Source organism: Cheilinus undulatus, linkage group 19 (assembly GCF_018320785.1).
Source record: "Cheilinus undulatus linkage group 19, ASM1832078v1, whole genome shotgun sequence".
Lineage (NCBI taxonomy): Eukaryota > Metazoa > Chordata > Actinopteri > Labriformes > Labridae > Cheilinus > Cheilinus undulatus.
In genome coordinates, this window is record NC_054883.1 from 42,175,840 (window position 1) to 42,190,351 (window position 14,512).

Sequence of the window (14,512 nt, forward strand, 5' to 3'; positions counted from 1 at the left end):
CTGGGTGTGAAAATAGGAGTGACAGTGACGGAGTCCCACACAAAGATAAACAGCCTGGGTGCAGCCCTTGTAATGGCTTTGAATGACTAATTTGTCTCTCCATGTGAAAAGCAAACAGCAGGGTGACACTTACCATCGCCCAAGGGTGTATTACCCAGCTTTCCCATCTGTCTGGACAACTGGAGATGCTCATTCCTGTGGTCAAGAAACAATTTAAATATGCCTGAAAGCAGGACGAATCTAATACCACTTACAGCTGATGTGCTTTAATTTCTGGGATACCAGCGTCTCACATGTGGGGTCCTTGATTTGACCATGTTAAAGAACCAGTAGTAAATCTTGTCTTAATGTCTAATCTTAAAAAAAACACATCCTAAATAAAAAACAAAGAAGAAGAAACAGCATGTGTGATCAAACTGTGTTCATTTTGGCAGCTTCAGAAACACTTACACACTTTCAGACAAATGCAGATTTTTACAGAACATGTATAACAGGATAAGGTCAACATCTTCACAGCGTTGATGGACAGGAAGTTAATTCTCCAACAGACTGGAAAATGGAAATCAACTTCCACCATTTTGGATTGAATGAAGAGATTTCTAAACATGATTTTATGTGCGCCTACTGCCATCTTGTGGATGGTTCTAAAACTACACGCTCAGTGGTTCTCAACTGGTGGGGCATCAGGACCCGCCTTTAAATTTTTAACCACTCAAGTTAAATAAATGAAAAATGTTGCAGTTTGGATCCTAAATAGATCAAAAGGGCAAAACTAAACCAACATGTTTAAAGAGCACATGACTGCATGTGCAGCGCCTATGAAAGGAACCATCCCCTCTTATGTTTGACCCTTTCATCGATTTTAGAAACCAATCAGGTTCAATATAATCTGGCTTTTTTTGGCTAAAAAATACAAAAATCCCCTCTTTAATGTTCAGGTGAGAATGGATCTGTACAATGTAATGTCAATTAAAAATGTAAAATAAGTCAGTGCATAAATATTCACTCCCTTTAAGTGACTGACCTAATCCAACAGAGGTCTGGCTATCTGGTGCTAACAGTCTCAGAGTTAGTGAAATGGGGATCACCTGAAAGTGTCTCAGTGACTGTAGGATAAAAACACCTGTGTCTGGAAGGTCCAGTAGCTGGTTAATCAGTGTACTTGGCTACCATTACATCATGATGTCAAAAGAACACTCAGAGAAAATGTTGGTGAAAAGTACAGGTCAGGGGACGGATCCAAAAAGATTTCTGAGGCACCAAAAATCCCAGAGAGTTCAGTTTAATCCATAATCAAGAAATAGAAGGAATATGGCACACGCATTAATCTGCCTGGATCAGGTCGACCTCACAAATCGAGTGACCGTGCAAGGAGACTAGTGAGAGAGGCTACCGAGACACAGATCCAATCCAATGGAGAACTTGTGGCTGGACTTGAAAAGTCTGATCCCTGATCTCTCCGCGACCTGACTAAGACGAAGGGAGTAAAACTGCAGAGACCAGATGTTTGATCCTGACTGAGACCTGTCAGACTCAGAGCTGAGGCTGCAGACAAAAGAGAGTCTACTAAAGACTGACTAGAAGGAGGAATATTTATTTTACACAGCATATTTTCATTTAATAGATTACTTTGTAGAAATCTGTTTTCATTTTGACATTTAAGAGTTTTTAGATTTAATACTTTGTCAAAAAAGCCAAATTATGTTGACCACAGAAGATTTGTAAAATTCATAAAAGCATAGAACATCCACGGGGGTCAATCCTTTTCAAAAGTACTGTAAAGCCTGATTTATGCTTCTGCGTCACGTCAACGGCGTACCCACGACGCCATTGACCATTCGAAGTTCTGCATTGAGGGAACGCATCGCTCTGCAATTCACCGCCATGCCGCTAAGGGGAGTGGCTGTGTGTGTGTGGTTTCAGAGGGCTCACATCCAAATCCTTGTTTATCTTTCAGTCACAGTAAACAATGGCGACCGAGACTCTTCGACTTGATCCTTCGTTGAAAAACTCGCACCTCTCCACAAAAACCTGGCGGCATTGCAGGAATAAAGACCAGAAAAAGCAACTGCCAGAAATGATGTTTTGAGCGGACCAATCACAGACCTTGCGGTTCGCGTTGCCACGACGTATAGTAAGGATTTGCGGGTCAAGCTACGGCGTAGGGGTCCATGTTGACGCAGAGGGCTACGCGTAGCTACGCCGTTGACAGGACGCAGAAGCAGGAATCAGGCTTAATTATCCTAATTTAACTCCATTTTTCTGAGACAGCATGGTCATTTGGTAATTATTTTCCAGGAATTTCCTGATTATCTTGGGGAAAACCAGCTTTATTATCCAAAAAAGAAAGCTTAATGAGTAGGAATCTCAAGACAAACACTGAAATGTACTTTTAGTACCTAATAAATACATGAATGAATTTACTGTTTATCATTTTAAGGCTTCCAAACACAGACTTCACTGCTATTTTTCCCTGGTACACATTTACAACCTTCTGGAAAGAGCTAAGCAACCCACTTTTGGGTCTCAACCTACCAGCTGAGAACCACTGCACTAAATCATCCTAAAAAATAAAAACATGATGCTGCTATTTTTCATGACCATCAAGTACAAAATGCACAACATAGATGTGTAAATGTGAGCCTCATTTACATTTTGGTTCCCTTAAGAAAGAAATTAACTTAGAAAATTGCAAAAATGCTACATGAAATATTTAAATCCAGCAGTTTAGATTGAGAGAAGAAGAAACAAATGAACCCCCTTTAGTGAGTCATTATTGTTATCCCTTCTCCATGAAATGAAATAATCATTAACCTATTAAAATGCTTTCTGTGGTATCTCCTATTGGCGCCATGTGAGAGTGCATCATCCTCTGCCTCTTCCCTGAGATGGGCAGAAGCTCTGAATTGGCTTTCATCTGGTCTATTCTCCTCGCCAGTTCTGGGTCACTGTCAATGACCAGCGTGCACCTTTGGGCGTAACTGACAAGAGTTTCTTCTCCTTGGCGAAACGCGCCCACCAACGGCACCATGTCTTTACCAGCCAGGTGGAGTTCAGCAATGGATGCCGTGTTGGCGATGGTGTTCCGGTCAATTCCCAGATGACGGAAAGCTTCAGACATGTTTTTCTTCTTGATAAATGCTGACAGGACTTGTTTGTAGCGGTGGATGACGTACTGGACCCCAGTGGCTGGAGAGGGAAAAATAAAAAAAGTGTGACTGTGCATTGTCTACTCTCAGTGTAGAACATTTAAAAACATGGACTAAGATTAGCATGAGCAAAGGAGATAAAAGCTAAATCAAACCACTTTAACTGTTGCAAGAGTTATGTCTAAGCGCCATCTAGTGGCGGACAGGAGCAGTGGCTTAGTGGTGACTGGAGGAGCCCTTTCATTCTTGTCAATCTTTGGTCTATCACTGTCTGAAAAATGCTACATGCCTCAAGGAATGGATGTTAATATCTCTGTAGTTCAAGTTGGAATTGGGCTTTAAAGACAGACAAATGCCACCATTTCTCTGGGTTAGCCAAGCAGCAGGCTTTGACTTTCCAGGGAGCTCATGGCTTGAAGCCCCCTTATGGATTTACATTTATGACACTGCATATTTAACAAAATAGAAATGCTTCAGGAGCTTTTAATTTATCCATAGTAGCAGAAATCTGAGTATGAGGGTGCAACAAGTTTTAGTCTGTGAAGGAGGAGGCTGGGGTGGAGGAGGAGGAGCTTTACCCCGAATTTCCATATACAGCGTGCGCGCCGCGGAATGCCAGCGAATCATACTGTGGAGCACTTCGCTCCCTCTCTAGTCTATCAGAGCATTTCCATAGCCGCTCTCCAGACCGGCAGCCACAGCTGACTTCCGTGTCCAGCATGAACTAACCCTAAGCTAACACTAAGGTTTAGAAGTATAAACCAAACAAAAACAAACAAGGTGGTTCCAAATATTTCTTCTTAGGCCCCCAACATGTATGGAAGAAACAGCTGAGCCTCCTCCCAGGACCCACACAGAAAAATTGAACATGAATTTGAATTGTTTTCACTGATGAAATACCAAGAGGCCTACAAACATTTGTTCTTACCCAAAGATATATGTTTTAACTATCCAATAAATGTCTAAATATGGTTTAAAAAAAATATATGCAAACCTAATTTTAACAACGTCAGAGTAGACGGAGCATTGCACCCCCTAAATCCACCCCACCTCCACCCCAGGTTGAGAACCACCAGTTTAGAATATGCATAACTGTAGATAGTATGTGCATCCTTGATATGCATTAACAATATTGTGGTATATTGTGGTAATAATGTGGCGACCTGATATCAGAACTCACTTGCCCATCTCTTATGCAAACAAAAGCCCGTACATCATTTTCACGGCTCTCTTACCATAGCCTGGTATCTCCTCATGATCTGTGCAGTGAAAATACTGGTATAAAGAATGAACTGGGAAAATAGCCACAAGCTAGCGAATAGCATCTCTTAGACAGTTTTTCTCACTCATTGTGTAATAAATGTGGTGTTAAGGGAACTGTCATACACTTTATAGCTAATAACCTTTATGGAACACTGATTAGATTTTTTCCATTTTTGTTGTTCTTTTAAAGACATAAAAAGCCAAAATGGTACCAAATGAAGAGAAATTAGGAAACTTAGTGACAAGCTCTTATTACAGAGCAGATCTGTAGACAAAGCTGCAATCCCAAACCCTCCGATCAAGGCTACATGGATGCAAAACCAGGCTTTTCATTTGCTAGTGGAATATTACTGAATAGGTAGTTTTTAATGCGTAACAGTATGAGTTGCATCTACACAACCAATCCAGTCTGGATGAAGGCATCCCAGACCACTTCTGTTAGCAGTCTGAGCAATCAGATACCAACCTGTCTTCAGTTTAGCACTGTGGTATGAACACATAGTATTTGAATGCCCAGAACAGATAGAAATCCCTGTTCATGCACTTAAATGTCTATTAAACCGGTTTGACGGTCTTGTTTCTTAAGATTTTCAAAATTGTTTTCCACACTTTGGGCATGTGCATTACAATCAGTAACCATACAAAGATGAGGAAAATAAATATCAGCAATCATCAATATTAAATCTTTTGTAGATAAAACTTTATCTCTAGAGGTACTGTCTGCATTGTCTCTATCTCATGTCCTTGGGTTAGGGTTAGTTTAATGATAATATGCCATCATTGTCACCTCTCTTCCTGCAGTAGTCTCTCCCTTTCTTCGATCTTTTCTTGTCTTTGTGGTGTTTTTTCCGTCTGTGTTCGCTTGAAGCTGCAGAAACTTCTGATGAGTCTGACTCTGCAGAGTCACTGTTGCTGCTGTCAGAGGAGCTGCAGGAAACTCGTTCTCTCTTCTTTGATTTGTTTTCTGAGTGCTGCACTTTGCTGGCTTTTGGTGCTGTGAATAAAAAACACAAATGATCCCAGACTACACATGACATGACCCGCACAGTTTCAAACAAATGCACCCCACTAAGGTTAACAAGGTTAACACTGACCTTCTGTCACGGGACTGGGCGATGCAAACGTGTGCAGTGTGCGGTTACTTGTGAGGTTTTCTATCTGGCTCCTCAGAAACTTGCGGTCCTGCATCAGGTCCTCCACCTGCCTCTCCAGGGCGGCGATGCGCTCCTGTTTGCTCTCCAGCATGCACTGGAGCTTAGTGATGGTCAACAGCACCCTCGGGGGCAGGCTTTCAACCTGTGAGGCTGCTAGAGGAGATTTTTGAATGTCATTTATCGTAACAAAGCTTTGAGATTAACACACTTCCACAAACGGGGCAATAAAGAGAATCATGCAGTTTTCAAATGCATCATATCCTGTTGTATTTTAGGCATTCACACATGTACGTAGCTTTGCTGGAGTACTGTAAACAACTCATAGTCCACTATAACAAGTAAATATGTTTAAAAATCTCACATATAAGCATACCCATAACCAGTGACAATGAATAAACACACATTTAAATGCTTTCAAAAGCTGATAACTTAACATGTGCCTGATTTTAGGGGGAGCTGCTGTGCTCTCTGCAACCCAACTTTCTGTGTCTACGTGCAATTAAACATGCCAGACCTCTTATCTCATCATTATGAGATCAGGATCAAGATTCTCATCTTGTAATCATGAGAAAATTATCTCACAAATATATGATCCTTATCTAGCAATTACAAGATCCTAATCTTGTAATTTTTAGATAAAGGAGTGAATTTTGATCTACTTTGGTGAGTTCAATGCTCCTACGTAAAGATGAGAACTTTTAAAAATGTAGTAAAATAGCAGCAGTAATTTCACTGTTTTAGAACTCAAAGACGAGACAGATCATGCCTTTAATAGCCTAAGGTTGCTTTGAAACAGTCATGACACTGTCAAAATCCTGTAGAACTTTAATCCACTGTTGGAATACAGATTCTGACCAATAACCAGCAACAGCCAGACATTCTGATGCTAATGATAACTTTATTATGCTTGCTATCATGTCCAGATGAACGGAGAAAAGCAGCACTTCCATTGCCAAGACGTGTGTACTTATTTTTACAGACACCAACCATTAAGGGGTCTATTTTGACTCACACTTTTGAAACAATTATAAAAATGGCAATCTGATTGTTAAAGCAAATAATATAATCACATTTTAAAGGCTAATTTCCTTCTCATAGTGTTAACAATACCTGAAATAATGGCTAATTAACCCTACAAACAGCAGACAGGGTATGAAAATGTTCCTACCTGACATGGCGCTGCTCGGTGTGTTATCCTGAACAGCGTCAGTCGACGTTCCTGTCCCGAAGTTCTCCCACTTGATGATGCGGAGTTCGTCCTGTTCCTGCTTCAGCCAGGCTGGAGAGGTGAAGCTGTCTTTACACCTCACCGAGCTGGAGTCGATCTCCACACATGGAGAGTAACCCGAAGGCTCCTGCTGCCACACGGACATCTCTTCACACCTGAGACGACCAGAGGAGGGATAGGCTGGTCATGAAACCAAGAAAAAGCTCACTGATATGCAGAAGGTTCTTAAACTGCTGTAAACATTCATACTTTAGTCTGTTTTTTGGGCAGTTCTTTTCTTAACTATTTCATTTCAAAGTTAGACAGTTGCACAATAAAAATGGCATATTTTAGAAGGCTTTTATTTTGAAAGTCCACATCATATTGGGCCAGATATATTGTGGGGTCTTCAACTATCAGTCTCAGGTAGAATGAGTCTGTGGTAACAGGGGGTTTCTAAATTATTTTAATTTAAAGTTGGGCAGTTCTTTTCTTATTTATTTTCATTTTAAAGTTAGGCTGTTGCACAATGAATATGGCACATTTGAGAAGGCTTTTATTTTGAAATCTTACACACCTGCGGTCGCTACACCTCCCTAAGTGCAGCAGGTTGCGAGAGCCCGTTATCGCTGCTTGCATCTTTAATGTTTAAAATGTTATTCCACGTGATCTTGTCATCCCCACGCAGCACAGGAGTGAGGCATCTTGCCCAGGAGTTTCTCTGGCAAAATGGCAGCGGTGGCGGCGACGAAGTTAAGGACCTGACTGGGGTTTGAACCATCAGTCTCTCACACCATAGTCAGCAGGGTAACCCACTGAGCTATCCAGCATCTCAGCTGGCTACTAAGAGGATGATGATAAGAGGGCGGAACTTTCTTCCAAGCAGGGAGGGCCAACAAACCTGGGGGCGGGGCTAACTTCCCACATGAGGTCATGAGGGGAAAATCTGAGAGCAGCTTGTTTTAGCACACATTTTCTGAAAGGTGGAGAAAGAGAGACGGAGGGGGAATGGACTTTTCTGGTATTTGAGGGGATTGTGGACAGGGACACACGTTTGTGTTAGAAAAGTATGAAAAAGCCATTTTTGCATAATATGTCCCCTTTAAATTAAGCTGTCATGTTTATCTACCTTGCATTGCTTCTTTGCTAAAGAGTATAATGCTGTATCCTCCAAAAGCAATTTTATAACAAAATGAGGGAGAAAAGCTGTTAAAGAGGCGTTCCCCTCTTCTTTAGTTTTATCAGCGGCTTCACTGCACACAGCATGCTGGGATATCAGGCCACAGAAACAGAACCTCAGAAATAATGGAGGGCTGTTAATGGCACAGCAGTTCGACACTGAAGGCATACAATCATTACTCCTTAGTCTGGACCTCCGCTCTAAAGCAGAGTTACTCAGCCCTGCTCAACCAAACAGCCCAAACTGTTAAAAAATACCTCAGAAAGAGCCACAATCTAAGTGGTGAAAAGTGGTGAAAATGGGTTAAAGTGGCAATAAAAATAAATTAAAGTGGTAAAATGGTCAAAAAGCAGAGAAGAAGTGGCAAAAAATGTGTGAAAGTTGGCAAAAATATGGAGAAAAAGTGGCAAAAATTGATTAAAAAATAAGTTACAGGTGGCAAAAAACAGTAAAATGTGGCAAAAAGGAGTCAATAAAACGGGCAAAAGTTGGAAAAAGTGGCATTCAATGTCAAAAGGCTGCTTAAATGTGCAAGAAGGGGCAAAAAATGGCAAAAAGGGGGAAAAAACTGAAATAGCAAAAAGCAAGATAACTGAGGCAAAAACTTGTGAGTTACTTGTGGCAAAATTGGTCAAAACCTGGCAAAGAAGTGGCAAAAATGGGTGAAAATTGGCAAAAAAATGCTGAGAAAAAGTGGCAAAATTGATAATTGTGGCAAAAAAAGAGTGCAAAGAGACTAAAATGGACAAAAGTGGCAAACATGAGGAAAAAAAGTGGCATTCAATGGAAAAAGTCTGCTTAAACGGGTGAGAAGGGGCATAACATGGCAAAAAATGGAAATGATTGCAATAGCAAAAAGCAGGACAAAAAGAGAAAAAATGGGAAAAGGGGGCAAAAGAAGTGTCAAACTCGAGCTTTAAAAGCTGTAAAAATAGAAAAAAGTGGGGAAAATTACAAATAAGGGCAATGGAAATACACAAACAAAAAATAAAGGTTCACAACTGCACAAGAGTGGGAAACAAACTGCTTAATGGATCATTTCTGAAGTTAAAGTTGATATTTCTAATGTTTTCTGAGGGAAAAATATTTCAAATAATGACATGAAAAAGCCACAAATCATCACAAAAGAGCCACATGTGGCTCAAAAGCAGCAAAGCTCCTGAAATTTTCTAGAATCTCTCAGGAGTGGAAACAGTGTAGAAATAGCAGTATCTGCAAAATCTAAATTACTTTAAAAATACTGCAAACATTACATGCTTTTAACTGCTTAAAGGTCTGCTAAATGCCTGCCAAGGGCTGCAGTAAGTGGCATTAAATTTCTGCATGCATTAAGCATGAACTGATGTGTATGAAGCATGCATATTTGAGTTGAGGATGACTAATGAATGCTTGTCGATGCAAGGATGTTACACTAACCAATGCAACAGCAGAAGTGATTGATATTAATAACAGAATGTTTGTGTCCAGCTGTGGTTACTGTTGTGTGTCTGTGATCTGATCAGCTTTATGGTGCACTTTTATAATCAATGATTGACATGTGTGTAAATTTTATTACTGCGGAGAACGGGGCTGTGCTTTCAGCGAATGACCTCTTACCAGGAAACCTCACTAATGACCCCATAATCATTCATTCATCCTGAGCACCATGAATTTGTGATATACGACGCATTAATGCTTTCATTAGAAGATAATGAATCATGCATGAGTGAGGCCTTTATTAGTAATAAGCAGAGGAACTGTTTTAATGCTTTAGAGGCAGGCTTCTTAAAAATCAAGATGCTGTTTCCCTTTGTTTATAGCTTCTTATTCCTTTAACATAGCATAGCTATATGTAAGTTTAAGAAAGGATACAGAACATGTGCAAGCATAAGAAAAAAATTACCCAGTTTAACAGGATAGCCTAAGGAGAAGGGCACCATCAGGAGCAAGCTATTTAACATTTCTGGAAAGTTAATGCCCTTTTTAGATCAGCCTAGCTGTAAAAAAGTGACTTTATACTGTTATTTTACCTTTTTAATGGCAGGATAACATGCTCAAACAATAAACAGCTTAATATCCACGTTAATATGGAGGACAGCTCTTACTGCAGAACCTCCATGGATCACATAACAGCAGGTTTACACACTGACCCTGACATTTTACAGGGATACTTCAACATTTTGGCAAACTTGCCCATTACCATAACTCTTATAGTCTTAGTAATAGGTTCGCTTCCTTTAGTTGTTGGTGCAAGCTGTTTCTAGATCGGGGGGACCGATATACCAGCTGCACAGCTGACGCTGTGGAGACAGACGGTATTTTTGGCTTTCCTTCATCAAACTCATCAAATACACAATCCAGCAACTCCAAAACGCTCTGGTGGACAAGTTGTGACCTGCACATTCACCACGCTATGAAATAGTAACATATAACTGTGTGACATTATGACACATGAAGCAAATACTCGGAACTACTTTCTGAGTGAACCACTGGGTGGAGTGACACAGTGCACACCTGTGGCAGTGCCGTAGGTACTTGGTAGCTTTGCATTTAGCTTTAAAAGTCTCCGTCTCGTAACGTTCCATGATTATTTCATAGCTTAGCATAGCATAGCATTATTTCACTTCTACTCTTCTAGGTCCCAGAGTCTGGAGGAGGAGTGGAGAGGCACAGAATCCACGTTGCTTGAAGTCCAGTGTGAAGTTTCCACAGTCAGTGATGATTTGGGCTGCCATGGCGTCCGCTGGTAGAGTTTTTTTTTATTCATCCCCTGAAGGGAAATTCACATTTTACACTCTGCTGTTATTTTTACAAATTCAAATTCATGGTGTTGGTCCACTGTGTTTTCTGAAGTCCACAGTCAGCGCAGCCATCTACCAGGACATTTTAGAGACCTTCATGCTTCCTTCTGCTGACCAGCACCATGGAGATGCTGATTTCATTTTCCAGCAGGACTTGGCACCTGCCCACACTGCCAAAGGTACCAAAGCTGCTTCAGTGACCATGGAGTTACTGTGACTCAGACCTGAACCCCATAGAGAATCTATGGAAGATGAGGGACACCAGACCCAACGATGCAGATGACCTGAAGGCCGCTATCAAAGCAACCTGGGCTTCATTACACCTGAGCAGTGCCACAGGCTGATCGCCTCCATGCCACGCCGCATTGATGCAGTAATTCATGCAGAAGGAGGCCCAACCAAGTATTGATGCATAGAAATGAACAGACTTTTCAGAAGCCTGACATTTCTGTGTAAAACACCCTTTTTTTTGTTGATCTTATGTAATATTCTAATTTTTGGAACACTGAATTTTGGGTTTTCTTATCTGTAAGCCATAATCATCAACATTTCAAGAAATAAAGGCTGAAATATTTCACTCTATGTGTGATGAGTCTATCTAATAAATGGGTTTACCTTTCAGAAAAGAGTGACAAAAAATATTGAACTTTTTCATGATATTCTAATTTGTTCAGACGCACCTGTATACTAATAAACCAGTGGAGTTTTAGTCTGAACCAGCACACCTGCCAGGTGAGGTCTTTTTCTTTATTTATCCTCATTCTTTAAACTTAAAAGTGTTTTTAAGGACTAAAATTGTTTCCTTGGTCATCCTTGAACCTTAAAGTGTCCAAAAAGACTGACATTTTTTGTCCGAAGAGGGTATTTAAATATCGGTATCGGCTAAAATGAATCTGTAAATATCGGATATCGGCATAAATCCTCGATGGTACATCCCTAATTTTTGTGTCAGAAGAGTGTAAAGGTGGCGAGTTAACAAAACGAACAGTTCAAATAGCAGAAACGACTCGATGACAGTGATTTAAATGGTTGTTTTCTGTTGCAGGAAGTGGTCATTAGTGTTTTACTTCAGGTTTCCATGGTAACGATGACAGACTCTTCAACGTGCATGCTGCAGAGTCTAAACAGAAGAGGACTGCTGCAGTGATGAGTCTGACTCCTGGACCAGCCTGTTAAAGTGACTACAGCTCTAGTTTAACGTGTTCTGCATTTTAGCTGCGCTCTCACCAAGAAGTGAGCGATTAAAGTTTAATGATGCAGACAAAGTCACCAGGCCTGCTCTCCTATCAACCATGTATTTCACTGGTTTCACAGCGATATAAACGCCTTTAGGAGCAGAAGAAACAGCCCGTATTTAGACGTTGGAGCCGTCGTCAGTTTGTTTGGAGAGCTAAAAAGGCCAACCATTTCTCATGCTGAGGTTTTAATTAGCTCTTGCCAAGATGGATGCTAATGACTGTAATTATCAGCAAAAGCAGAGAAAAGGACCGACAAAGGCAGAGAAAAACGAGGGAAACACCGACCTTCAAGTGAGTCCAGAGTCCAGAACGGGGTCACAGATCCTCCTGCTTCCGGTCTGATGAACACTGAAACCTTACGGCGAGTGAAATGTCCCGTTTTCACAAATATAAACACAGAAGGCTGAGAAATATGAACGCGAGACCAGAGCGTGTTTGCTAGAGAGAGGGCGGGGCCAGAGGGTATACGTCAGTCGGACAGCGTGCTGGATTCAAGGGCTCGACGTAAAATCATACATCTCAAATCTGCACTAAAGGAATTCTTTTTAACAGAGCAGCAGGTGCATCTCAGAAACTCAGAGTATCATGAAAAGTCTGTTTAGTGGGGATGCTGAGGATCCACAATATTGATGTTCAAGTCGGCCGTTTAGTTCATGGTTATTCCTCCATACTTTGTAGTACTGACACCGTTTCTTCGTCATTCGGCTGCTATGACTTTTCTCATTTCTAACTTTTATAACTTTTAAAACATAGCTATTTTCATGCCATTTTATGCTATTTTCAGCTATTTTTGTGCTTTTGGCTATTTTGGCAGTTCTTCCACAATTCAGCTCTCAGCATCCCCCCGCTATTTCAGCTGAAATTGCTTTTTTTTAAAACTGTGATTTAATTAAAAACGTTGGATTTCTATATTTTCTAGATATCTCAACTCACGAAAATCCATCATAAAATAAATAAAAACCTCTGTATCACAACAATAAAAACAATATTGGTCATCTCTTGATGTTGTTTCTTTCTCAATAATTATTTATTGATCTTGGGGGAACGATGTTAGTCCGTGAGTAAGGCCTGATCCTGGGGAAATAATAAAATAGCCCTTTTATTATCAGTAAACCAGCAGACAAAAATATAAATCTGTACGTCTGATGGGGCTTCCAGACTAAAGAGCCATGCCTCCTTCAAATTAATTCAAAATCTCTTGAAATACAAAAGGCGGCTTATATTTTTTAAATCTTTCAACTTTTTGCAAACTATTTCACTTTAACTAAATGAAATTTTATTTATTGTTCTTTAATATACAATTATTCTTTGTAATGAGTAAAGAACCATAAATGACACATGTCAAGTCATTTTAATCTCATACCAAGCAGCAAAAGAAATTATAATCATTACAGAAGCCTCAGCTGGAGGGAAAATCACAAAGTTTTGATATCATCCAAAAACTTGAATTATTTATTTTGATGTCTTCCACCATCCCCAGTCATTTCCATTTACTGTGTCTTAAATTTTTAACCACTGTGTCAAAACTACTGATCAGGAGTCTGGTCCCATAATTCTTTACTATTTTGTGAGTACGTTTTAATTATAACTTGACATATTTCCGACGGTTCTTAAACGCAGCAGAGCAGTGACGACCGTGTTGAGGGGGCGTGTCCACTCCTCTCCCATCCAAAAGTGATGCCAGGCTTATTCAGACTATCTGCTCTGTAGTTTGAGTGGAAAAAGTAGAAAATAAAACGATTGAACACTGAATGCAAGAAGGAAGTAACCCGTGACTGTTTGTGCATTTTAAATGTGCTCATGTGATGTACAATGTCCTGGAGTATACTCTCATGTGAAAGTAGGTTAGTTGTTAATTCACTTACACCTTGCACCAGTATGCTTGCTTTGAAGACAATGGGACAGCCCTGAGACCATCCCCCATTATGGCTCACCACAACTCACCCCGCCCCCCTCCACAGCGGGACTGACAATGACCATCCACCCTGGGCTACCCGCCCCACTCACAGCGACACCCCTTTCTACTCCAGCCAGACTGGAATCTGTCCTCCCTACATCTTCACTGATCAGCTGTCTCCAGTGTTCACTGGAGTTATGTCCCATAACAGCCTCTCCTGTTCCCAGAAACCCCAAGAGGGACAGGACTCCATGACTACAGAACCATCCTTGACCTCTTTGGTCATGAAGTCTTCTGTGCACCTTTAGCTGTCATACCTATAGACCCTGTCCAGGACCTGTGTCTACCAAGCTGTCTGGTTTTGGTTCAGTTCAGTTCAGAAAACAGTCAAAAGCTGAAAACGTATCAAACTAACCAGTCAGTCCTGTCCGACTTTCTCTGGCATCCTTCTGTTGGGGTACAAGTGTACCTGTTCAGTCCTGAAGGAAGGAGCGGTACTAACCGGTACTAAAGTAAACTTAACTGAACCAAACAGTACCACTTAGTGGAAAGGCCCCACTACAGAGCCAACAGATCTGAAGATGAGGCAGTCACACTGGGCCCCACTACACCCTCAAACATCTGGACTCAGCAGGTCAGACAAA

The 14,512-nt window shown here is 40.9% G+C and overlaps 1 protein-coding gene across 2 annotated transcripts; it reads right to left on the minus strand.

Annotated features, from left to right (window-relative positions):
- Positions 1 to 416: 416 nt before the first annotated feature.
- Positions 417 to 12,413, minus strand: LOC121527022 (coiled-coil domain-containing protein 106-like). Of its 2 annotated transcripts, none has more exons than XM_041813675.1 (5): positions 12,257 to 12,413; positions 6,735 to 6,949; positions 5,507 to 5,716; positions 5,200 to 5,406; positions 417 to 3,189 (listed from the first exon to the last, which is right to left on the minus strand). In XM_041813675.1, exons 2-5 carry the CDS (start codon positions 6,937 to 6,939, stop codon positions 2,810 to 2,812), a joined length of 1,002 nt encoding a protein of 333 aa, XP_041669609.1. In that variant the 5' UTR covers positions 6,940 to 6,949; positions 12,257 to 12,413; the 3' UTR covers positions 417 to 2,809. The 2 variants fall into 2 exon arrangements, with proteins under 2 accessions (XP_041669609.1, XP_041669608.1); XM_041813674.1 differs by having other exon boundaries at positions 5,507 to 5,719.
- Between the last annotated feature and the right edge of the window lie 2,099 nt (positions 12,414 to 14,512).